This window comes from Scyliorhinus torazame, chromosome 3 (assembly GCF_047496885.1).
Source record: "Scyliorhinus torazame isolate Kashiwa2021f chromosome 3, sScyTor2.1, whole genome shotgun sequence".
NCBI classification, from domain to species: Eukaryota; Metazoa; Chordata; class Chondrichthyes; order Carcharhiniformes; family Scyliorhinidae; genus Scyliorhinus; species Scyliorhinus torazame.
In genome coordinates this window covers 187,972,413-187,997,244 of record NC_092709.1, presented here as the reverse complement: position 1 = coordinate 187,997,244, position 24,832 = coordinate 187,972,413, and the positions used below count along the sequence as shown (strand labels likewise).

Sequence of the window (24,832 nt, the reverse complement as noted above, 5' to 3'; positions counted from 1 at the left end):
CCACCACACCCACACCCCCCCAGGACGTCCCCCCCCCCCAGGACGTCCCCCCACACCCCCCCCCCCAGGACGTTGCCCCCCCCCCAGGACGTCCCCCCCCACCCCCCCCCCCAAGGACGTTCCCCCCCCACCCCCCCCCCCAAGGACGTTCCCCCCCCCACCCCCCCCCCCAAGGACGTTCCCCCCCCCCACCCCCAAGGACGTTCACCCCCCCCCCCCAAGGACGTCCCCCCCACCCCCCCCCCAGGACGTCCCACCCCACCCCCCCCCCCCCCCAAGGACGTCCCCCCCACCACCCCCCCACCCCAGGACGTGTCCCCCCCCAGGACGTCCCCCCCAGGACGTGTCCCCCCCCCAAGGACGTCCCCTCCACTCCCCCCCCCCCAAGGACGTCCCCCCCACCCCCCCCCAGGACGTCCCCCCCACCCCCCCCCCAAGGACGTCCCCCCCACCCCCCCCCAAGGACGTCCCCCCCCTCCCCGCCCCAAGGACGTCCCCCCCCCCACCAAGGACGTCCCCCCCACCGCCCCCCCCCAAGGATGGCCCCCCCACCCACCCCCCCCCCCAAGGACGGCCCCCCCACCCACCCCCCCCCCCCCCAAGGACGTCCCCCCCACGGACGTCCCCCCCCCCCCCCAAGGACGTCCCCCCCAACCCCCCCCCCCCCAAGGACCCCCCCCCCACAAGGACCCCCCCCCTACAAGGACCCCCCCCCACAAGGACCCCCCCCCCACAAGGACCCCCCCCCCCACAAGGACCCCCCCCCCCCACAAGGACCCCCCCCACTCCCCCCCCAAGGACGTGTCCCCCCCCCCCCCCAAGGACGTCCCCCCCCACCCCCCCCCCCCCAAGGACGTCCCCTCCACCACCCCCCCAGGACGTCCCCCCCCCCAGGACGTCCCCCCCACCCCCCCAGGACGTGTCTCCCCCCCCCCAAGGACGTCCCCTCCACTCCCCCCCCCCCCAAGGACGTCCCCTCCACCCACCCCCCCCCAGGGACGCCCCCTCCACCCCCCACGACGCCCCTTCCACCCCCAGGACGTCCCCTCCACCCCCCCCCCCCCCCAGGACGTCCCCTCCACCCCCCCCCCCCTCCACCCCCCAGGACGTCCCCTCCATCCCCCCTCCTCCAAGGTTGCTGCTGCTGCTGACCGACCTTCCTCGAACGCTCCGCGAGATTGTCCAGGAACGGTTGTCACCGCCTGTAGAACCCCTGTGCAGACCCTCTCAAGGCGAACTTAATCCTCTCCAACTTTATGAACCCAGCCATATCATTTATCCAGGCCTCCAGGCTGGGGGGCTTCGCCTCCTTCCACATTAGCAAGATCCTTCGCCGGGCTACTAGGGACGCAAAGGCCAGATGTTAATCCCAGAGTTGAGGGGATTGGAATACGAGGAGAGGTTTAGACTGGGACTGTACTCGTTGGAATTTAGAAGGATGCAGGGGATCTTATAGAAACATATAAAATTATGAAGGGAATAGATAGGATAGATGCGGGGAGGTTGTTTGCACTGGTGGGTAAAAGCAGAACTAGGGGGCATTGCCTCAAAATAAGGGGAAGTAGATTAAGGACTGACTTTAGGAGGAACTTCTTCACCCAAAGGGTTGTGGACCTATGGAATTCCTTGCCCAGTGAAGCAGTCGAGGCTCCTTCATTAAATGTTTTCAAGATAAAGATAGATAGTTTTTTGAATTTGAAGAATAAAGGGTTCTGGTGTTCGGGCAGGAAAGTGGAGCTGAGTCCACAAAGGATCAGCCATCATCTCATTGAATGGCGGAGACGAATGGCAGAGAGGGCTCGAAGGGCCAGATGGCCTACTCCTGCTCCTAGTTCTTATGTTCTTATGAAACTTGCAATAAATGTCCACCATTTCATCGGATGATCCTGTATGCTGGCATGTGGAGGGAACTGTAGAAAATAAAATCAATTTATTTCCTTGTCTTGGGTTCCTACAACACGGAATGAAACCCAACACTGTATATTCAAAAATTTATGCTTATTGCTTTTTTTGTTAAACTGTACATTTTTTGCTGAGCAGAGAAAATTAAGATGGCTGTTACAAGTCACCTGATCACAAAGTTGGCTTTCTGTCTGGGAGCTATCCCCAGCAGTTTCAAGAGCAAACTGCATTGTACAAAGCCCTTGTAAACACCAAAAGCAGAGAAAATACAGACAAACTGGCTCCCCATCCTGAATAATCACAAAAGAGAAAGATTATCTGGAAGAAATGCTAATGACCAATCTCTCTTCTAAGGATAAACATTGGAAACCTAGCCAGGGCACAGAAACTAATGGTTACGCTAGAATTAACCATTAATAGGACATGTCTATATCCCAAACCTTTGTTCTTTGGACAGTTTTAACATTGCAGCTTTGGGCCTCACAGACAGTCTGCGGTTTTAACATCGAATTGGTGAGCCAAGAAACCGGCTCCTCCAAGCTCAACAACACCTTACCCATCTAGCCTGGCTCTGCTGGGAGATTTTGTTACATTGCCTAGAGAACCAACTCAATCTCTGCATATACTTAATATAGAGGGATCAGCACCAACTGAAAAGTGAATGCTGAACTCTAATGCCTACGTGAAAAATATCCCCATTGGACTCTGGCCTTGAACTTGGGAACTCAAGTGAACTTGTTCATTTTTCTAGTCTTTGTACTGCAAAACCCATTTCCTTCATTTTCTATCCCTTGTCCTGCCACCAGCCTCCCCTCCCCCCTTTTACTGTGTACGAGTTTCTAGAGTGGAACATTGTTAACAATCCCTTTTCCAGGTTTGGTATGATAATCATAACTTGAATTTGTTGTGGGAATATTAGTAAAATTGGATCACAAAATCGAAGGATTGGGAAAATGCACCACCACTTATTCTTTAAAAACTAATTGAAAACACCTTCTACTTACGGACATTTGGTAAGATGAAAGCAATAGTGCTTATTTCTATCTCTCTCTTGTCCGTAACTCTTACATTAATGCTTTGCGCTGGTAATCTCCTTGATGAATATGATTGTCATTGCAAACCTATCCAGTGCTTCTTTCCCAACAGAAAAGTGAGAGTTTGCTGCTCAAAAAGGAATCCTTCCTCTCCTCATAAATATAACAACTTAAATCCATCATCATGGAGAACATGCAGCCCTCCCTCTTTTCCCCACAACGATCAAGAAAGGTTTGCATTGGCCTGGATTTTGTGTTAAGTGGCAAAGCAATGGTACTCGCTGTGGTATTATAGGTATTACGGTACCCGATAGGCTAAAGCACCATTGGTGGAAACCGTATGCTTTCTATTGGTTAGAATGTATGATATACTCTGCCTAGCAGGGCGGAGCTAAGAACCAGTGCCGCCCCAGCAGCCTTCATTCTGTACCTGAGCTGCTGGGGGAAACATCTAGCTTATTAAAGCCTTCAGTTGGACTACAACCTTGCTTTAGTGGTCATTGATCGTGCATTAATTTAATAAGCTAGTTTTTTTTAAAAGAAGAAAGGATGGAGCTCCGAATCAAGCCAGAGTGTCTGCAACTCAGCCCCCATGCGGCGAACTCAGAGGCAATCTTCAAGCACTGGCTGGCGTGCTTTAAAGGGTATCTCAGGATGGCCGAAAACACACCCACAGGAGAGTAGAAACTGCACGTCCTGCACTCAAGGGTGAGCCCGGAGATTTACACCCTCATCGAGGAAGCGGAAGACTTCGATGCAGCAATAGAGCTGCTAAAAGGACACTATATTCGCCCGGTAAACCAGGTCTATGTCCGGCATCTGCTTGCAACAAGGCGACAAACCCCTGGGGAAATCGCTGGAGGAATTCTACCGTGCACTCCTGGTGTTGGGAAGAAGCTGCAGCTGCCCGCATGTTTCGGCGAGCGAACACATGGAACTCTTAGTCCGGGACGCTTTCGTGGCAGGTATGCTATCTTCACAAACCCGCCAGCGCCTGTTAGAAAAGGACACCCTGGGTCTCAGGGAGGCACGGGCCCTTGCAGGCTCCCTGGACGTGGCCTCCAGGAACGCCCGCGCTTATGTTCCCGACCGCGCGGCAGCCCCCTGGGCAGCGTGGAACCCCTCCGCGGCCGACACCGAGACTTCCCCCATTTCCCACAGGCCTGCGCTGCAAGGCGGCCTGGCAACCCCGAGGGGCCCCGCTGCTACTTTTACGGGCAGGCCAAGCACCCCCGCCAGCGCTGCCCAGCCCGCGCATCCACCTGCAAGGGATGCGGCAAAAAAGGGCCATTTCGTGGGGGTAGGTCAGGCCCGAGCGGTTGCCGAGGTCTCCGGCGGCGAATGCGGACCACAACCACAAACCTCTCCACGGGCCCCGTGCGGCCATCGCCATCTTCATATTCCAGGGCCACATGCGGACCCCGGGCGCTGCCATCTTGTTCTGCGGCCACGTTGGAAGGATGGGCCCCGCCAGTTTGTGCACCCCCAGCCATGTGCGACCAATGGGAGCCGCCATCTTGGATGAACCCCCAGGACCCCAGCCTAATCGACTCTGGGAGCACGGAGAGCTTCGTACACCCCGACACGGTAAGGTGCTGTTCTCGCCTCATCCACCCCATTAATCAAAAAATCTCCCTGGCTTCCGGTTCCCACTCAGTGGAGATAAAGGGTTTTGTGTAACAAACCTCACAGTCCAGGGAAGGGAGTTCAAAAATTTCCGTCTCTACGTCCTCCCCCCCCCCCCCCCCCCCCCCCCCCCCCCCCCCTCTGCGCGGCTACACTCCTGGGTTTAGACTTTGTGTAACCTTCAAAGTCTGACCATCAAATTTGGTGGCCCTATACACCCCTTACTGTCTGCGGCCTCGCGACCCTCAAGGTCGACCCGCCTTCCCTGTTTGTGAACCTCACCGCGGGTTGCAAACCCGTCGCCACCAGAAGCAGATGCTACAGTGCCCAGGACCGGATCTTTATTAGGTCAGAGGTCCAAAGGCTACTGAGGGAAGGGGTCATTGAAGCCAGTAACAGCCCTGGAGAGCTCAAGTAGTGGTGGTAAAGACCGGGGAGAAGCATAGGATGGTCAGCGACTACAGTCAGACCATCAACAGGTTTATGCAGCTGGACGCGTACCCTCTCCCTGCATATCCGACCTGGTAAACAGGATCGCGCATTATAAGGTCTTCTCCACGGTGGATCTCAGGTCCGCCTACCACCAGCTACCCCTCCGTACTAGTGACCGCAAATACACTGCCTTCGAGGCAGATGAGCGGCTCGATCACTTCTTAAGGGTTCCCTTCGGTGTCGCCAACGGGGTCTCGGTCTTCCAGCGCGAGATGGGCCGAATGATTGACCGGTCCAGTTTACGGGCAACATTCCCGTATCTCGATAATGTCACCATCTGCGGCCATGACCAGCAGGACCACGACACCAACCTCCGAGAATTTCTCCAGACCGCTAAAATCCTTAACCTTGCATACAACAAGGATAAATGAGTGTTTAGCACCGACCGCCTAGCCATTCTTGGCGACGTAGTGCGAAATGGAGTTTATAGGCCCCGACCCTGAACGTATGCGCCCCCCTATGGAGTTCCCCCTCCCTCACTGCTCCAAGGCCCTGAAACGTTGCCTAGGGTTTTTTTTTTAAAGCTACTACGCCCAGTGGGTCCTCAATTACGCGGACAAGGCCCGTCCCCTGATCCAATCCACAGCTTTTCCCCTGTCGATAGAGGCCCGCCAGGCCTTCAGCCGCATCAAAGCAGACATTGCAAAGGCCACGATGCACGCCAACGACGAGTCCCTTCCCTTCCAGGTCAAGAGCGATGCGTCCGACGTAGCTCTGGCGGCCACCCTCAACCAAGCGGGCAGACCCGTGGCCTTCTTCTCTCGTATCCTCCATGCTTCCGAAATCTGCCATTCCTCAGTCGAAAAGGAGGCCCAGGCTATAGTAGAAGCTGTGCGATATTGGAGGCATTACCTGGCTGGCAGGAGATTCACTCTCCTCACGGACCAACGGTCGGTTGCTTTCATGTTTGATAATGCACAGCGGGTCAAGATAAAAAACGACAAGATCTTGAGGTGGAGGATTGAACTTTCCACCTACAACTACGAGATCGTGTATCGTCCCGGGAAGCTAAACGAGCCTCCTGACGCCCTGTCCCACGGCACATGTGCCACCGCACAAGTGGACCGCCTCGGAGCCCTCCACAAGGACCTCTACCCGGGGGTCACTCGTTTTTTCCATTTCGTCAAGACCTGCAACCTGCCCTACTCCATCGAGAAGGTCAGGACAGCCACCAGGGACTGCCGAATCTGCGCGGAGTGCAAACCGCACTTCTACCGACCAGAGAAAGCGCACCTGATAAAGGCTTCCCATCCCTTTGAACGCCTCAGTATGGACTTCAAAGGCTCCCTCCCCCTCCACCGACCGCAACACGTACTTCCTGAACGTGATTGACGAGTACTCCCAGTTCCCATTCGCCATCCCCTGCCCAGACATGACCGCAACCACCGTCATCAAGGCCCTCCATAGCATCTTTGCACTGTTCGGGTTCCTCGCTTACATACACAGCGATAGGGAGTCCTCCTTTATGAGCGACGAACTGCGTCAATTCCTGCTCAGCAAGGGCATCGCCTCGAGCAGGACGACCAGTTACAACCCCCGGGGTAACGGACAGGTAGAGAGAGAGAACGGAACGGTCTGGAAGACCGTCCTACCGGCCCTACGGTCCAGGAATCTCCCAGTCTCACGCCAGCAAGAAGTCCTCCCGGATGCCCTCCACTCCATCCGGTCACTGTTTTGTACGACCACCAATCAGACACCTCACGAACGCCTCCTTGTCTTCCTAGGAAGTCCTCCTCTGGGACCTCGCTCCCAACCTGGCTGGCAGCACCCGGACCCACCCTGCTCCGAAAACACGTGCGGGCGCACAAGTCGGACCCGTTGGTCGAGAGGGTCCATCTGCTCCATGCTAACCCCCAGTACGCCTACATGGCGTACCCCCACGGCCGACAAGATATGGTCTCCCTACAGGACCTGGCGCCCGCCGGATCCCCACGCACATCCCAGCCACCAGTCCCACCCTCTCCTCCACCGCAGCACCTTACAGGAGGATTGGTCATTCTGCCGGCCCCGTCTAAGCCCCCCCCCCCCCACCCACCGACGCCCTCCACAGGCGCTCCCTTCCCAGGTCAACTGTTTTCCCCACCAGCGCCGTCTAGGGGTACCGAAGCTGCCATGGAGATCGAAGCCACGCTCCCGGAGTCACAGACGCCCGAGCCTCCACCGGAGTCACCACCGAAGCTCCGACGATCACAGAGGACGACCAGGGCCCCCCGATCGACTGATTGCTTCATTTTAATTGTAAACTGTAAATATAGACCATCAAATGTACACAGCTATCAGAATTGTAAATAGTTACTAAACACTGTACGGAGGTATTACGGTACCTCCATAACTAATTATACCACGTTGCCATGTTTTGTAGTTTCAGGCCACCCCCCCCCCCCCGCCGGACTCTTTTTTAACAGCGGGTGAATGTGGTAATATAGGTATCACGGTACCTGATAGGCTAAAGCACCATTGGTGGAAACTGTATGCTTTCTATTGGTTAGAATGTATGATAGCTCCGCCCTGCTAGGTGGGGTATAAGAACCAGTGCCGCCCCATAGCCTTCATTCCGTACCTGAGCTGCTGGGGGAAATATCTAGCTTATTAAAGCCTTCAGTTGGACTACAACCTCGCTTTAGTGGTCATTGATCGTACATCACTCGCCATCATCCTTGAAGAAAGCTGCCCACAAAGATCTAGCGAGGCCCGTAAATATCCCATTTCCTTGCATTAATTTTGAATTTGGTGCCAAGTCAAGGAGGTGCCTAGGTGTTCAGCAACAGGGATGTCATCAAGCAGAGTAAGGAGGCAATCACAATTAAGTCTTCTCAGAGTAAAATAAACCAAGAAGTAAAATGCATTGATTATTCTTCACTTTTAATTTAATTTTAGCAAAATAAAGTTTTGGACATGCACATTAGAAGCTGAAATATCATAAAACAAACTTTAAAACAATTGATAAAGCTATTGGAATCATAATGAAAAAAATTTTACATTTACCAAACATAAAATTAGTGTTTCAGGATAAAGTGGCTGTTCAGTAAGCTGTTAAAAATCCAATTGCAGCTTATTGGTAAGATCTAATTTTTTTTCACAGCTTTTTTAACAATTATGTTGTAGCCCAATGGGGAGGCTTTCATCAATTCAGTAATTTCTAATTGATTACCCTGTCAAGAAATGTGGAATGATTAAGAGGAACTTCTGGATATCAGCATTTAACTGTACAAATGCAAACTCCAGAAATCTCTCGTCAGTTTTAGAAGAGTGATGGCAGTGAACAATGACAGTACTGCCTCAATACTGTTACTAAATCCAGACTAATCTATAATTTATTGTGCATTTTTCTTCCAGGTGAATGCCATGAAACAAAATAACTTCAGCCAGCTTCTGTGAAAGGAAAGTTAAAAAGAACAGTCTGGAGAAATTTGAAGTTATTACCAGCTATCATAGAACCATGCGTTTGGGGAGGGCAAACAAGAAAACGGAATACACAATAAATGATCGGATTCTGAAGAGCGTAGAGGAACAAAGGCATAAAGGCAAAATACTGAAAATGTTGGAAATCTGAAACAAAACCAGAAAAATACTAGAAATAATCAGCAGGTCTGGTAGCATATGTGGTCAGAGAATCAGAGTTAACCTTTCAGGTCTGGTGATCTTTCATCAGAACAGACCTTGTAGTGTTTGCCTACAGGTTTCTGAAGGTAGCAGAGCAGGTAGATACGATGGTCAAGAGGACAAATGGGTAACGTTTGGCAGAGGGTTAGGCTATAAGCGGAAGGACATTATGCTAGAACTGTATAAGACACTAGTTAGACATCAACTAGAGCATTGTGTATAGTTCTGGTCAACCACATTACATGGAGAATGTGGAGAATATACAGAATAGATTTATGAGGAGGTTATAATGGAGAATTTTAGCTACAAGGAAAGATTGGATAGTGTTGAGGCATGGCTGATGGTAATTGCCAAGTTCCCAAATTCCAGTTTGAAATCAGGAAATTACTTCTCTGACCAATTGTGGTGATTTTAAATTAAAGTAAACCCTTATTAAAAGAAAAGTTACATTAAAACACAAGAATGGCTTCACACAGTTAAAGTACTTTAAAACAGTTCCAAAAAAGGTCTGAGGTTAAACTGCAATCAGAGCTAACATTTTCTTTTCTGATGGCAACAGTCCTTATAGATTTTTAAATCTGTGGAATTCCAGTAACTTTACCACACAATGCTCTGATGCTCTTGGAGTGTTCTCTGCGGGTGACCGCAAGCTGGTTCTCCAGCTCTTGACTTGTCCACACAGTGTCTTCGTTTAGCTATTGTCAGCCATCACACTACCTGTTGGGAGATATTACCAGCTATCATAGAACCATAGAAAAGTTACAGCACAGAAGGAGGCCATTCAACCCTTCTTGTCCATGCCAGCCCAAGGTCACCAAGGTGCCCTTTCTAATCCCAGCTTCCTGCACCCGGCCAGGTGCAGAAGGTGCAGATCCAGGTACTTTTCAAAAAGAGGTTAAGGTCTCCGATTCCACAACCAACTCGGGCAGTGAATTCTAGACACCCACTACGTTCTGCATAAAAAAGTTCTTCCTCATGTTTCCTTTACACGTTCGGTAACTTAAAATCATAGAATTTACAGTGCAGAAGGAGGCCATTTGGCCCATCGAGTCTGCACCAGCCCTTGGAAAGAGCACCCTACTTAAGCTCACGCCTTCACCCTATTCCCGTAACCCCACCTAACCTTTTTTGGACACGAAGGGCAATTTAGCATGGCCAATCCACCTAATCTGCACATCTTTGGACTGTGGGAGGAAACCTGAGCACCCGGAGGAAACCCACGCAGACACGGGGTGAACGTGCAAACTTCACACAGACAGTGACCCAAGCCGGGAATCAACTCTGGGACCCTGGAGCAGTGAAGCAACTGTGTGACCCATCTTATCTTGAATCTATGTCCCCTGGTTATAGAATTCTCCACCAAGGACTTCCGGTTGCGGCGATGACCAGCTAAGCCGCACGTTTCGGCGGCTCCAGCTCGAACGGACCTTCGGGCTCTTTTAAGAGCCCCAATGGGGAATTTTTTCGGGACAAAACCTGGTGTGGGGTGAGACAACAGGGAGACCCCCCAACGAAAAAGAAAAGTATCGGCGGCGGCGGCCAGATCGCAAAGAATCCTCGAGGACAGGGGCAGAAGGAAAAAAGGAGCAAGATGGCGGCGGAGGGAGCCCAGGCGACATGGGGGCCGGACCAAGACGAATTTTTAAGACGGTGTGTGGAGCTGCTTAAAAAGGAGGTACTGGCCCCGATGCTACAAGCAATTGAGGGGCTTAAGGAGACACAAAAGACCCAAGAGATGGAGCTCCGTGTGGTGGAGCAGAAGGTGACGGACAACCAGGACGAGATCCTGGGCCTGGCAGTCAAAATGCAGACACACGAGGCGCTCCACAAAAGGTGCATTGAAAGGATTGAAGTCCTAGAAAACAGATCACGGAGAAAGAACCTTCGGATCCTGGGTCTCCCCGAGGGAGTGGAAGGAGCGGACGGCGGGGCTTACGTGAGCACGATGCTACGCTCGCTAATGGGAGCTGAGGCCCCCTCGGGCCCCTTGGAAGTGGAAGGGGCCCATCGGGTCCCTGCGAGGAGACCAAAGGCGGGTGAACCAGCTAGGGCAATGATCGTGCGATTTCACCGCTTCAATGACAGAGATGGTTCTGAGATGGGCCAAAAAGGTACGAAGTAGTAGATGGGAGAATGCGGTGGTACGGGTGTACCAGGATTGGAGTGCGGAGGTGGCGAGAAGGAGGGCGAGTTATAATCGAGCCAAGGAGGTGCTGCTACACAAGAAGAAGATGAAGTTCGGGATGTTGCAGCCGGCGCGACTGTGGGTCACGCACCAGGAGAGGCATCACTACTTCGAAACGGCGGAAGAAGCATGGACCTTCATTAAAAACGAGAAACTGGATCAGAACTGAGGGACTGATGTTGGAGGGGAAACGACAATGCTGATGTATATAGAGATGTAAATTGGGGAGGGGGGAACATTGAGAAATGTGGGCGCCGATGGGAGGGGGAAGAAGAGACATAGGCGGGGGATGGGGAATGGGAGCGGGGGCGGCAGAGGGAGCAGCGCCACGAGGGGCGGGATGGCTCTAGAGAACACGGGGCTTATTTTTCTTGTTCCTGCGCCAGAAAGATGATGGCGGGAAGATAGACGCAAGGTAGATGGGAGTTCGCCACACGGGGGGGGGGGGGGGGGGGGGGGGTCAAGGAAGAGAGCGGGAGAAGCCGGGGTCAGTTGAAGTCAGCTGACGTTCGGAAGCAATATGGGGGGAGTAATCATGTAGATGAGGATCTAGCGGGGGGGGGGGGGGGGGATAACCGGGTTGCTGCTGCAGAGATCGAAAAGGAACTGGTAAAAGAAAAGGTGGTCGGGGCGGGAATGCGCCGCCTGGGGTACGGGTGGGAGCGCGGAACCGGGACGTGGGACTGGCCCAGAGAGGGTGATGGCTAGTCGACAGGGGAGGGGGGCAGGCAGCCCCCCAGTTCGGCTGATCACGTGGAACGTGAGAGGCCTAAATGGGCCAATTAAGAGGGCCCAAGTGTTCACGCACTTGAAAGGACTGAGGGCAGACGTGGCCATGCTTCAGGAGACGCACCTGAAGGTGGCGGACCAAGTTAGGTTAAGGAAAGGATGGGTGGGACAGGTGTTCCACTCAGGGCTGGATGCAAAGAACAGAGGGGTGGCTATACTGGTGGGGAAACGGATGTCATTCGGGGCTAGGAACATTGTGGCAGACAGCGGTGGCAGGTGTGTGATGGTGAGTGGCAGACTGCAGGGAATGGAGGTCATGTTGGTTAACGTACATGCCCCGAATTGGGATGATGCGGGATTTATGAAGCGGATGCTGGGACGTATCCCGGACCTGGAGGTAGGAAACCTGATAATGGGGGGGGGGGGACTTCAACACCATGCTGGACCCAGGGTTAGATAGATCTAGATCTAGGACCGGAAGAAGGCCGGCAGCGGCCAAGGTGCTTATGGGGTTTATGGACCAAATGGGGGGAGTGGATCCGTGGCGATTTGTTAGACCGATGGCCAAAGAGTTCTCTTTCTTCTCCCATGTCCACAAGGTGTACTCCCGGATAGATTTCTTTGTTTTGGGAAGGTCACTGATTTTGAGGGTGGAAGGAACGGAGTACTCGGCCATAGTTGTTTCAGATCATGCCCCACACTGGGTGGACCTGGAATTAGGAGAGGAGAGGGAGCAGCGTCCACTCTGGTGACTGGATGTGGGATTATTGGCGGATGAGGGAGTCTGCGGAAGGGTGCGGGGATGTCTCTAAAGGTACCTGGAGGCCAATGACGACGGGGAAGTCCGAGTGGGAGTAGTATGGGAAGCACTAAAGGCTGTGGTCAGAGGAGAGCTGATCTCCATCAGGGTCCACAAGGGGAAAACAGAGGCCAAGGAAAGGGAAAGACTACTGGGGGAGATAAAAAATATGCGGAGGCCCCGGATGAAGGATTATACAGGGAGAGGCGACGACTCCAGACGGAGTTCGACCTGTTGACCACAGGGAGGGCAGAGGCAGAGTGGAGGAAGGCACAGGGGATGAGATATGAATATGGGGAAAAGGCGAGTCGCTAATGGCCCACCAGCTGCGAAAGAGGACAGCGGCGAGGGAGATAGGGGGAATTAGGGATGAAATGGGAGCCACGGTGCGGAGAGCAGGGAAGATAAACGAGGTGTTTAAGACCTTTTACGAGAGACTATATAGGTCCCAATCCCCGGAGGGAAAAGAGGGGATGCGGCAGTTTTTGGACCAATTAAGGTTCCCGAGGGTGGAGGAGCAGGAGGTGGAAGGCCTGGGGGCGCCGATTGGGGTGGACGAGGTTACCAAGGGGCTGGGGAACATGCAGGCAGGGAAGGCCCCGGGACCAGATGGGTTCCCGGTGGAATTCTATAGAAAATATGTGGACTTGTTGGCCCCGCTGCTGGTAAGGACCTTTAACGAGGCCAGAGAAGGGGGGACCCTACCCCGACAATGTCGGAGGCGACGATATCGCTAATCTTGAAGCGAGATAAAGATCCGCTGCAGTGCGGGTCCTATAGGCCTATCTCACTGCTAAATGTGGACGCCAAGTTGCTGGCAAAGGTGCTGTCAACGAGGATAGAGGATTGTGTCCCGGGGTGGTGCACGAAGACCAGACAGGGTTCGTAAAGGGGAGACAATTAAATGTCAACGTGCGACGGCTATTAGGGGTGATAATGATGCCCCCAGCAGAGGGGGAGGCAGAGATAGTGGCGGCAATGGATGCAGAGAAGGCATTTGATAGGGTGGAGTGGGAGTATCTATGGGAGGTGCTGAGGAGGTTCGGGGAGGGGTTTGTCAGTTGGGTTAAACTCCTATATGGGGCCCCAACGGCAAGTGTGGTCACAAATCGGCAAAGGTCGGAGTATTTTCGACTACACAGGGGAACAAGACAGGGATGCCCGTTGTCCCCATTACTGTTCGCGCTGGCAATTGAACCACTGGCCATAGCGCTGAGAGACTCCAGAAAATGGAGAGGGGTGATTAGAGGGGGAGAGGAACACCGAGTGTCACTCTACGCGGATGACCTACTGCTGTATGTGACGGACCCAGAGGGGGGGATGACAGAGGTCATGCAGATATTGAGGGAGTTTGGAGATTTCTCGGGATATAGGCTTAACATGGAAAAGAGTGAGCTTTTTGTGATACACCCTGGGGACCAGAGTAGAGGGATAGATGGCCTACCGCTAAGGAGAGTGGAAAGAAACTTCCGATACCTGGGGAGTCAGATAGCCAGGAGTTGGGGAACCTTACACAGACTCAATCTGACTCGACTGGTGGAACAAATGGAAGAGGATTTCAAAAGATGGGACATGCAGTCGCTGTCGCTAGCGGGCAGAGTGCAGGCGATTAAGATGATGGTCCTCCCGAGGTTCCTATTTGTGTTCCAATGTCTCCCTATACTGATCACTAAGGCCTTTTTCAAAAAAATAGATAGAAACATCACGAGCTTCGTGTGGGCAGGGAAGGCCCCGAGGGTAAGGAGGGGGTTCCTACAACGTAGCAGAGTCAGAGGGGGACTGGCGTTGCCGAATTTGGGCGATTACTATTGGGCCGCCAACGTGGCGATGATTCGTAGGTGGATGATGGAGGGAGAGGGAGCGGCGTGGAAAAGGCTGGAGATGGCGCCCTGCAAAGGAACGAGTTTAAAAGCACAGGTGACGCGCCACTACCGCTCTCCCCCAAAAAATTTACCACGAACCCAGTGGTGGTGGCAACATTAAGTATCTGGGGGCAATGGAGGCGACAGAGGGGTGTGCTGGGAGCCTCGGTGTGGTCCCCGATCAGGAACAACCATAGGTTTGCCCCAGGGAGGCTGGACGGAGGATTCCAGAGCTGGCACCGGGTAGGAATCAGGAGAGTGGGAGATTCATTTATAGATGGGAAGTTTGTGAGCTTGGGAGCGCTTGAGGAAAAGTATGCGCTGCCCCGGGGAAATTTCTTTAGATATATGCAGGTGAGAGCGTTCACGAGACAACTGGTGAGGGAATTTCTGCTGCTCCCGACACAAGGGATCCAGGACAGGGTGCTTTCGGGGGGGTGGGTCGGGGCGGGCACAGTGTCAGAGATATACCGGGAGATGAGAGAAGAGGGGGAGGAGCTGGTGGGTGAACTGAAGGGAAAATGGGAAGAGCTCGGGGAGGAGATTGAGGAGGGTTTGTGGGCTGATGCCCCAAGCAGGGTAAATTCCTCTTTCTCGTGTGCCAGGCTTAGCCTGATCCAATTTAAGGTGCTGCATAGAGCACACATAACGGGAGCAAGGTTGAGCAGGTTCTTCGGAGTGGAGGACAAGTGTGGGAGGTGCGGGGGAAGCCCGGCGAACCACACACATATGTTTTGGTTGTGTCCGGCACTGGAGGGGTATTGGAGGGGAGTGGCGGGAGTGATCTCGAAGGTGGTGAAGGTCCGGGTCAAGCCAGGCTGGGGGTTAGCTATATTTGGAGTAGTGGATGAGCCGGGAGTGCAGGAGGCGAAAGAGGCCGATGTTGTGGCCTTTGCGTCCCTAGTAGCCCGGCGTAGGATTTTACTCATGAGGAAGGAAGTGAAACCCCCCCCCCCCCGGACTGGAGGCCTGGATAAACGATATGGCGGGGTTCATAAAACTAGAGCGGATTAAATTTGCGCTGAGAGGATCGGCTCAAGGGTTCACCAGACAGTGGCAACCGTTCCTCGACTACCTAGCGGAACGTTAGGGGGAAGATAGATGGCCAGCAGCAGCAACCCGGGGGGGGGGGGGCGGGGGGGGGGGGGGTTGTATTGTTTGTGTTTTTGGAGGGGGAGAGGGGGTGGGGGGGGGAGCATTACTTAGTGTTATTTGGTTAGTTTACTATGTTAGCTAAACAATGTTATATAGCAGTTATCATGTTACCATTTTTGTTGATTTGTAAGGGAAAAAATTGTGTTTGAAAACTTTAATAAAATATTTTTTTAAAAAAAAAGAATTCTCCACCAATGGAAGCAATTTTATCCTGTTCACCCTATCTCTTCCCTTCATAATTTTGTACACCTCAATCAAGTCACCCCTCAGACTCCTTTGTTCCAAGGAAAATAACCCCAAGCTATCCAATCTCGTCTCATAGCTCCACTTTTCTAGCCCTGGCAACGTTCTTGTTAACCTCCTCTGCACTCTCACGCAATTACGTCCTTCCTGTAATGTGGTGACCAGAATGCCACAATACTTGTGGCGTCACCAATGTCTTATACAATTCCAACATTATACCCTTACTTTTATATTCTATACCCCTGCCAAGGAAGGGGAGCATTCCATACGCTTTCTTTACAACCTTGACTACTTGAACTGCTGCCTTTAGGGGCCTGTTGACTTGTATACCAAGATATCTGACTTCATCTACCCCTCTTAGAATATTCCCATTTATTGTGTATTCCCTATAACTGTTTGACCTCCCTAAATGCATGACCTCATACTTCTCAGTGTTAAAATCCATCTGCCATTTTACCGCCCGCTCCACCAACCAATCTCTATTGTTTTGCAGATTATTGCTATCCTCTACATTATCCACTACCTGGCCAATATTTGTGTCATCTGAAAATTTCCCAATCGTGCCCCCACATTCATGTTCAAATCGTTAATATATAACACAAACAGTAAGGGTCCCAATACTGAGCCCTGTGGAAAACCACTTGAAGCAACTTTCCATTTGAAATGGCATCCATCGACCCTTTGTTTCCTTCTACTAAGCCAACGTTTTATCCAGTTTGCCACATTACCCTTTATCGCATGGGCTTTTGCTTTTTTGACGAATCTGCCATATAGGACCTTGTAAAACGCTTTGCTAAAATCCATGTACATGGCATTCACTGCACTGCCTTCATCAACCCTCCTTATCACTTCTTCAAAGACTTCAATCAAATTTGTGAGGCAAAACCTTTCTTTAACAAATCCATGCTGACCATCCCCGACTGGTCCATACCTTTCTACGTTGGATTGGATTTGTTTATTGTCACGTGTACCGAGGTACAGTGAAAAGTATTTTTTTGAGAGCAGCTCAACAGATCATTAAGTACATGAAATGAAAGGGAAATAAAAGAAAATACATAATAGGGCAACAGAAGGTACACAATGTAACTACATAAGCACCAGATATAAAAGAGAGAGGTTAGTAATAATGTTGGTCTTAGAATTTAGTTTTAAAAGATTAGAACGATTGTAAGTTAAGTAAAAAGTGGATCGGTTAGGGAGAGCTTGCAGAGTGTCGCCTCGCTCCGGCACCATCTTGTGCATTTTTCGTGACAGTTAATCCTATCTCTCAGGATTGATTCTACTAATTTTCTCACCACCCACATAAGACTAACTGGCCTATAATTGTATGCCATTTACTTTGACCCCTTTTTAAACAAGGGAACAACGTTTGCATTTCTCCAATCCTCCAATACCTCCCCTGTATCTAGTGAGGATTGGAAAACCATCCTCAGAGAATCTGCTGCTTCCTTCCTGACCTCCGTCAACAGCCTCGGAAACAATCCATCTGGCCCGGCGACTTATCAACATTCAAGGATTCAAATCCTTCGAGTACTTCCTCTCTCTTTATGATTATCCCATCCAATATCTCAGTGTTCCTCTTGGACTACTATATCTGCATAATCCTTTCCTTTGTAAACACAGACAAAATATTCATTTAAAATCCTTCCCACAGCCTTTGCATCTACACACAAGTTATTTTCTTCATCTCTGATAGGTCCCACCTTAACCTGTTACCATTAATACTTTGGTAAAACATCTTAAATGTTTTCTTTAACTTTACTTGCTAATCTTCTTTCATGATCCCTCTTTGATTTCCTGTTTTACTTCGTCCCTGCACTTCCTATACACGTCTAGGCTATCTACAGTGCTTAGTTCTTTGTGCTTATCGTACGCTGTACTTTTCTGCTTGATCTTCCCCTATATTCCTCTAAACAACCAGGGGGGTCTAGATTTGGCAGTACTGATCTTATTCTTGGAGGGGGCACGTCTACTTTGTATATTTAGGATCTCGCTTTTTAGTGCTTCCCACTGTTTTTCCACTGAATTATCCTTTAGCATGCTGCCCAGTCCACCTCAGCCCAGTCCCTTCTCATTTTTGCAAAATTTGTCTTCCCCAATTCAAAATTTTCACTCCTGCTTTATCTTTGTCCTTTTCCATGGTAATACAAAATCTAACTGAATTGTGATCACTATCCCTGATATGGTCGGCAACTGTCACTTCTCCCACTTGTCCTTCTTTGTTCCCCAAGACTAGGTTGCAACTCCTCTTGTTGGATTTGTCACTAATCGGTTGAAAGATTTTTCCTGGACACACTGCATGTATTTTTCTCCCTCAGTACCCTTATATTGTTTGAATCCCATTTGATATCGGGAGAGTTAAAGTTTCCTACTGAATCCCCTATCACTACAGCCCTGCCAATCGTTTTCCTCCCACCCCTCTGAGCAGCAGAGTCACCCACAGTACTGTGAACCTGGCTGCTGCATCTTACCCCCCCCCCCCCCCCCCCCCGCACCCCACAAAGTGGTATATCTATTTGAGAGAGGGATGACCTCTAGATTTGGCAGTACAGCTAGTGTAGGGGACTCCTACACTATCTTCCCGAGTCTTTTACTGTTCCTGATGGTCACCCATTCCCTTTCACCCTGTCCAATCCTCACCTGCGGTGTGACCACCTCACTAAGCATGCTATCCATGACTTCCTCAGCATTTCAGATGCTCCACAGTGAGTCCACCCGTAGCTCCTGCCTCAGAATCTAGTTAGCTAGAAGCTGCATTTGGACACATCTTCTGCGCACATAGTCATCAGGGAAGCTGCAAACGTCCCTCAATTCCCACAATGTGCAGATGGAGCATTTCACAGATCTGAGGTCTCTTCCTATGTCATCCCTCTTGATTAAGCTAGTTACTCCCTTAAAAAAAATTACATTAGCTTGGAGCCTTTTTTACATTAGCTGGGAAATTTGTTTCTTACCAATCATTTATATTATAATTGTACAGTACTAATCTATACTATTTATTTTAGTCCTTACCTTAGCATTAAGCAATTAAGTACTTTAAAAGATGGAAAATACCCACCGGGGCTTCCTCACTAATCAGTTGCTTTAGTTGGTCCCACGTCACTTTCTGAACCAGCATTTGTACCACGCTGTTTTCTGGAGATTTAAGTAGCAACCCGACACAGGCTTCAGTGTTTTCTTAAATACGTTCCCCCCATTTGATATATTTATCCTCTATTGTTTCACAATTTCTCAGAAGTTCCCCTTTCCCAGAACTGACAAAACTCCCTTTTATAGCTCCTATATTTGAAAAAGAAAATGTACCCTAGCTTTGCCTGACTTGCTTACAATTTTACAACTTATGTTCCCCTTTGAACTGAAACAACCCACTTTACAACTATTTAATTTATGCCTTATGTAAATTATTTTTTAAGATTCACTTGGTTCCCTCTGTTCGTTAACATATCAAACCCACTTATTTCAAAACTTCTTACTCAGCTTTAGACCCTTGCGATCTCTCTATCTCAATCCCATTACACCAATCACACCCCACCAGTCTGTTTTGCAGTATACGAGAAATATGATAGTGTTATTAATAAAACAAAACTATTATAATTCCTCATTTTCCTGACAAATGTCCGAAACACAGGACCAGAAGCAGCTGACGGTTGTGTAAAATTACTAGGGGCCTAGTAAGGTGGATAGGGAGGACCTATTTCCATGAGTAAGAAGGTTAATAACCAAGGGCCTATATTTTAAGTAATTGACAAAAGGATTTGTGGATAGTTGATAAGTAAATATTTCACCCAGAGTATGGTGGAATACAGAAAATTAAGGCAGAAACCCTCAACACATTTAAAAACACCTTGGGCAGGCACTTGACGCTCTGTAATCTACAAGAACGTTTCAGTCAAATCCCACCCTCCATCTTGTAAATTTCTACAAGACTACCGACAAAGGCCAAATTTTTCAACCACTTATGGTGGTGCGATCTTTCGGCCCACCGACGGTGCACCCCGCCGCGATTTTCCCAACATTGAGGGATGCATTCAACGGGAAACCACATTGACAACGGCAGGCCCAGAAGACCCCACCACCGGCCAATGGCAGGTCGCCTCCACCACATCAAAATATACGGCGGGTTGCATGGAAAATCCCACCCGAAGAGTTGGAGGGCGGGATTTGATGGGATAGATTAGCATGGGCTAAATAGCATCCTACAGTGCCATAAATCCTCCCGGTTTTGACAATTTGGTATTGCTAAGACTCATTGCAAACATGCTGAATAAAACAAAATAGACCAAATATAACAAAACCTTACCATTAAAGAACAATGCATTCAAGAGCAGCATCAATTTACAGGACAGGTGGTAGATGTGTAGTTTCATTCTGCTTACCTGTACCCCTCAAATGCAGCAAGATCTTGCTGCAAAAAAAAAAGTTGCCCGTTACTTTTGACTGCGACAAGAAAAATACAAACATATTCCCCAAATGTGGTATCAAACACTGACGTTACCTGCAGCGTGGGAGGGCTCCGCTCCAACTTGCCCAGTTAATCCGGCGGCCCCAGGTCAAAGCTGGCCCGAGTTGCGCGTGCCCAGGTGAGCCGGCCGGAGGGTGCCAGGTCCCAGACTCCACCTGGTGAGTGACAGGTGGCTGCAGCGCGGTGATTGCATCCAGCCGGAGATGAAACAGTTTTGGAACATTCTCCTGACTGCGCCAGTCGTTAAGTCTTGGCCGAAAGCCGGGTTTGATTCAACGCCGAGCCGAACGTTTAGGTGGGGCTATTTGTTTATGGCGTTAGTTTGGTTGTAAACGATAATCCATGAATTGGTGTTATCTCCTTATTGCTCGTGATTACCGGGGCGGGCGGGTCAGCTGTAAAAGTCAATGGTTTCCGAGTGGAAAAGAGATGTAGAGAATTGTGTTACTCAGTAAATTATGCATTGTGATGGAAACAATCCGAGCAGTGTTCACCTGTCAGGACCATGGGTTCTCCGGTGTCAGGAAAGACTCACTGGCGTTGAGGCGGGTGTTTACGGCAGGAATCGCAGCAAACAGTATGTCTTACCACAACTTATTCAAATGGTGGTGCAATGAAGCAGCAAACAGTTCGATTAAAAAAGTATCGCACTGAACTACAGTAAACAACACCTGCCTGAAACCACAGTAATATTTCCTAATGATACTAGGATCACTTCTTCAGCAAAATGCAGTTAAGGGAGGATGGTCACAATAAAACTATGGGCGCGATTTAACGGAAAGGTTTCTAAGGGCGCAATTCGCCACAAAAATTTCTAAGTGTTGTAACGAGCGCGAATTGCCGCGAGATTCCCGGCACTCGGCCCAGAGAGGCCGGCAAGGCAATTCAGTGTTAATTGGTCCACTTAACGAGGCCCCACAGGCTTCTTTCCGCAAATGAAGGCTCGCCAGCCGATTCGTTGGCACCGCGCTCACCGGCCCCACGCTAACAAGGTCGAGCAGCACTTGCTCAGCCAACCCCAGTCATTTCGCAACAATGGTGCCAAGGAGACCAGTCCCAAGATTTGGGGATGCAGACCTGGGAGGCTCCTAGACGCAGTGGAGGCCAGGAGGGATGTCCTGTTCCTGGGGGGGTCCCGGAGGGTCTGTCATAGGGCAGCCAGTGCTGCCTGGGATGAGGTGATGGCGGCTGAGAGCACCGGAAGTGTGCGACCAGGAGGATTGGCCTCCAGTGCAGGAAAATGGTCAATGACCTACATCAGGCAGCACGAGTGAGTAGACACCAGCACCCCCCCCCCAAGACCTTTCCTCATCCACGTGAGCCCACCCTCAACTCTCCATGCTACCCCAATCCTCCCTCCATGCCCCTCTCCCTTCAACCCCCCAAACCTTTGTCCAAACCTTGCCCTCTCACCACTGTGAACCATGCATGTGGTTAACAATGCCCTCTCTGCATCTCCTCAGGAAAATTGTTAATATTAATGGTAATGAAAAATAGTAATATAATGGTAAATAAAAATGGTAATAAGGTGGCACGACGGTTAGCACTGCTGCCTCACAGCACCAGGGGCCCGTGTTTGATTCCGGTCTTGGGTGACTGATGCGTGGAGTTTGTACCTTCTCCCCATGTCTACATGGGTTTCGTCCCACAGTCCAAAGATGTGCAAGTTAGGTGGATTGGCCATGATAAATTGCCCCTTAGTTCCAAAGGTTATCTAGGGTTACAAGGATAGGGTGGGGGAGTGGGCCTGGGTAGGGTGCACTTTCAGAGGGTCTGTGCAACTCGATGGGCTGAATGGCCTTTTTCTGCTCTGTTGGGATTCTTTGATTCTGTAATGTAACCATGATACCAAATGAAATTATTTTAAGTTGAAACAATTCTTGCCTTAACTCCAGTTGCTTTTCAGAAGAACATTACAGATGCTGCTCTGTAATCTAGTATGATACTCATTAATGGAACAGCTTGAATAGCCGTAACACAAGCTTTCAGGGGTCAATCTACTCTAAATGTATTAACAATTTAAATTTCCGAATCTCAGTTACCTGCTCTAATGAATAATGAGTGGACACCATTGTCAAATTTAATCTTTCCCAGTTATTTAAATCCTAGGATTGAAATACCACCTTATGTTACAGCTTGTCTGGGATATTGCCGTTGAGGTACCTGGGTGACAAGGTAACAGATATTATTTGATTGACGTGATTGGACCATTCATTTAAAAAACGTGTATAATTTATCCTTGTTCATTGGATATCCGGGGGGGGCGGGGTAGATGCACAAGGTGCAAAACACTGGGGCCTGGGCTCATTGTCATTAATGGAGATCCCCTCATTGCCCAGATTGAGCAACCAAAGCTTCAACCTTGAAAGACTGGCTTTGAACAAGAATCAGGCTGACCGTTCCCATTCTTCTTTTAAAGTCAGTCTTTCAGGTCAGTTGCTGTGATGCTGCTTCTGACTTTTGGGAAGCTTCGCGGTGCAGATTGCCCCCCCCCCCGGTCGCCGTTCCACCTGGTCCACATTCTCGTGGATCAGTGCCAAATAGCAGCTGGCTGCGGCCTCGCTGGAGAAGCCGGTAAATCCTGGGGGGCAGTAGATCCCAGGTAAGCTCGCCAAAGTCGGTTTAAAACCGACTTCGGCGAGTGCCATTTGGTCATGCCCTTTTCAGGCGTGATTTTGACTCCGACGCCTCGCTGGACCCGGATTGATTCTGCGAGGCATGAAGGCTGCCGGGAAACCTGCAGGAGACATTTCCCTACTTTCACCAGCCACACCGCACTCGAATGAGAACGCAACGCGGCTGGTGGATCGCGCCCTTTGTCTACTGCATGCCAGTGAAATGAAAGAAAGACAAAACCTACATTTATACAGCAGCTTTCACATGTCTTAAATCGCTTTACAACCAATTTAGTACTTTTGAGGTCATTTGTTATAATGTAGGGAATGTTATCAAATGGTGGAACAGGCTTAAGAGGCCAAATAGGCTCGCCCTACTCCTAATACACTTGTTCAAATATCATTTGATGAGCTGAGCACGGATGAGCTGGGCTAAATAGATTTTGTCACCCATAATTATCCTCTGAACGGAGGCTAGAATCAGAGCTGGAGTTCTGTTTATTTTATTGCTGCTAATGGAAGTTTACAATGAACAGGCTTTGTGGGGTAGTGTGGTAGGAGTGCGTAATGGGCTCATCATGAATCAGTAACCTGTTTTACATTGCACATAATTCTCAAGAGTCTTTTCCATTGACTTCAATCTTGTTCTTTTGTCTACTTACCTATTATCCCACTCAATTTTAGTGTATTTGAGCTTTTTGAGGTATTGAAATATGATAAAGTTGTGTTGCACAGTAGATACTGAAAATATATTGATGTGAGAAGCCACTGAAAATATATTGATGCGAGAAGCCACAATCAGCAGAGTCTTCAGACCTGCTTGTCAAGAAAACACAGATACAATTGTGAACCATTTAGTCTTTGTCCTCTAGTCTCTTAGAAGTTGTATCGCACCAAGGCATCTGATGGCTCCAAAATTTCTCACTGACAATGAAGACGATCATTTCACTTTGCTGCTCAGAGACTATTTGATCTTTCTACCCTGTGAGATTACTGATAAAATAGAATCCAATTTCACCTCTTGTATGAATTATCTATATTGAATAATATCACATACCCTGGCAGGAGAAAGCCTTCTACTTCTACTGAGTGGAAAAGATCATGTGCAATTTATCTGGGTTGCTAGTGTTCCCCCAAATATGAATTTATTGTTGTTATGTACATATAGTGCAATGTGTATAATATGCTGTGCAATGTGTATAACATGTTAATGAGGGCTGAAGCAGTCAGTGAAATCAATTTTATCGTCAGTGTGGTGTTATAAATAACTAATGGAATATTTTCCTGTCAAATTAACGGTATTGTACAATGATGTCAAAATACAATTTGTGCTCTCCGATTTGTTTAATAGTCACTCTGGGATCACTAATGGGGTGCACACTATATTATATTTTTGCTGCTATTAATATTAATGATCCATGCTGTATATTTATCGGACAATATTTGTAGCCAGATGCCAAAAATGCAAGTCATTATTTTATTGGGATTTTTCTGTGAGATGATTGACTTTTGAAAGGGGCAAAAATATCATGCATGATTGAAGGGGTGGGGTGAAGGACAGAATGATTGGGGAGGTGGGAATAAGAGGCCTAGAAATAAGAATCATATCCCTAGCCCTGAATATCCCTTGTTTATTGTTACAACAAATATATCAAGTCTACCTATTACCTCACAGTCCAAATTAATCTTTTAAATTTTCAGTGTACCTTTAAACCATCAAATACAGCTTCCTCGTGTCCACGCGTGAGCATTTCACTCAATCCATTGTACTGAGTGTTGGAATTAGGAGGCAGGCTATCCCATTTTGCCAATACTCCAAATATTCAGGGAACCAATTTACATAATTAAGGACTCAATTAGAGGCCATTTTACATTGCTGTTAGCACCTTTCTGACAGCAAGGAAATCATGGGTAGGGCGGGAACACTGTGGACCCAGTGATCTTCCAACACCTCTGTGAATTTTTAATTAACAAAAAAAATAACTCTAGGATCTTCCAGGTCTCCTGCATTCCTCAGCAGTGACCACCTCTCCCATTGGTGTTGCTCAGAACAGCTGGTCCTATGATTGACCTAGCAGCATCAAGAAACTGCCTGCCTTAATTGGATGGCGGGGCCACAGGCGGC

At 49.6% G+C, this 24,832-nt stretch overlaps 1 protein-coding gene and 1 long non-coding RNA gene across 3 annotated transcripts in view; one reads left to right on the top strand and one right to left on the bottom strand.

The window, feature by feature from the left end:
* The window catches only part of chrna9a (cholinergic receptor, nicotinic, alpha 9a), a 56,263-nt gene extending 35,650 nt beyond the window's left edge, over positions 1 to 20,613 (bottom strand). Inside the window, exons 1-2 of one of the 2 annotated variants that reach the window (XM_072496604.1) lie at positions 20,126 to 20,613; positions 19,931 to 20,035 (exon numbers count right to left, since the gene is read on the bottom strand). In XM_072496604.1, the coding sequence (XP_072352705.1) occupies positions 19,931 to 19,997 (67 nt within the window). In that variant the 5' untranslated portion in view covers positions 19,998 to 20,035; positions 20,126 to 20,613. Of the gene's footprint in view, positions 1 to 9,258; positions 9,375 to 19,930; positions 20,036 to 20,125 lie in introns of those variants that run through there. The other variant, XM_072496605.1, reaches the window with a different exon arrangement.
* The window catches only part of LOC140408848 (uncharacterized), a 215,120-nt gene continuing 210,538 nt past the window's right edge, over positions 20,251 to 24,832 (top strand). The window contains exon 1 of the long non-coding RNA XR_011940218.1: positions 20,251 to 20,387. This is a non-coding gene — a long non-coding RNA (uncharacterized lncRNA). The remainder of the gene's footprint in view (positions 20,388 to 24,832) is intronic.